This window comes from Guillardia theta (assembly GCF_000315625.1).
Source record: "Guillardia theta CCMP2712 unplaced genomic scaffold GUITHscaffold_164, whole genome shotgun sequence".
Classification (NCBI taxonomy): Eukaryota; class Cryptophyceae; order Pyrenomonadales; family Geminigeraceae; genus Guillardia; species Guillardia theta.
Window position 1 is genome coordinate 93,083 of NW_005434512.1, and position 1,453 is coordinate 94,535.

The following is a 1,453-nucleotide window of genomic DNA, read 5'->3' on the forward strand; positions in this document are numbered from 1 at the left end:
CTTGTGTTTTGTGTGTGATTGTGCAGCTTCTCGCTGTGGACTGTGTGCCTGCCGGTTCAGCTTGTTCCTGCTTTGTTTTGCTTGAGGCACTTTTTACCTTCTGCCAATAAATCCTATGCCTGCTCCTCCTGGGCGGTTATCTGAGTTTTAGCAACAAGCAAGACCGGCTTTGTTTTGCTTGAGGCACTTTTTGAGGCACTTTTTACCTTCTGCCAGTAAATCCACTATTCTTTTTACCTTCTGCCAGAAGATGGATTTACTGGCAGAAGGTAAAAAGTGCCTCAAGCAAAACAAAGCAGGAACAAGCGAAACCTCCTGGCACACAGCGCACAGCGAGAAGCTGCACAATCACACACAAAACACAAGCCCGAAAAGAACCAGCCAGTAAATCTTCCCTCCCATCCTCATGGCCGCAAGATGAAGGGTGATATCCACATCCCTGGGATCCGAGATCTAGGGTCTGAGCAGTACGAGGGCTTGATGGCGGACGTGACGTTGGTCCACCCTTACATTGGTAGCTCTGCCGACCTGACCAAGTTGACTACAATGGATTTACTGGCAGAAGGTAAAAAGTGCCTCAAGCAAAACAAAGCAGGAACAAGCTAAACCTCCAGGCACACAGCACACAGCGAGAAGCTGCACAAACACACACAAAACACAAGCCCGAAAATTGTATAGGATTTACTGGCAGAGGGTAAAAAGTGCCTCAAGCAAAACAAAGCAGGAACAAGCTAAACCTCCAGGCACACAGTCCACAGCGAGAAGCTGCACAAACACACACAAAACACAAGCCCGAAAAGAACCAGCACTGCTGGCACCCAGAAAAGAACCAGCACTGCTGGCACCCAGACGCGGCATCTGCCAGTAAATCCATTGTGGGATCGCCAGCCCAAGCGCGAAGCCGCGCAGACAAGCAGCCTAAGGGTCAAGCAATCAAGCAACAAGCAGCAGGAGCAAGCAGGAGTTGAGGGAGCAACCTCGACGCCCTCCATGTTGCAGCGTCTGAGAAGATTCGCAAACATCGCGCTGCATATGCCATGAGCGTTCATCCCTCTTGCCATCTCGACCGACGGTACTCTGCATCCTGACACCCTCCGCTTCATCTGGAATCTAGCGGACATCATTGCTCAGCGCTCGATGCCTCTTGAGGATGTGGTTTGCTAGGATTTACTGGCAGAAGGTAAAAAGTGCCTCAAGCAAAACAAAGCAGGAACAAGCTGAACCGGCAGGCACACAGTCCACAGCGAGAAGCTGCACAAACACACACAAAACACAAGCCCGAAAAGAACCAGCACTGCTGGCACCCAGACGCGGCATCGCCAGCCCAAGCGCGAAGCCGCGCAGACAAGCAGCCGAAGGGTCAAGCAATCAAGCAACAAGCAGCAGGAGCATGCAGGAGGAATAAAATCCTCTTAGACACGATACCCGGGAGGCAGCCGACTGACCACTGTCA

At 51.5% G+C, this 1,453-nt stretch overlaps 1 protein-coding gene across 1 annotated transcript in view; it reads right to left on the minus strand.

The window, feature by feature from the left end:
• Positions 1–706: 706 nt before the first annotated feature.
• GUITHDRAFT_119939 (hypothetical protein) overlaps positions 707–1,453 on the minus strand; it is a gene marked incomplete at both ends in the record, with an annotated part of 3,176 nt that continues 2,429 nt past the window's right edge. The window contains 3 exons of the mRNA XM_005820817.1: positions 707–765; positions 819–918; positions 978–1,026. Of these exons, the coding sequence (XP_005820874.1) occupies positions 707–765; positions 819–918; positions 978–1,026 (208 nt within the window). The remainder of the gene's footprint in view (positions 766–818; positions 919–977; positions 1,027–1,453) is intronic.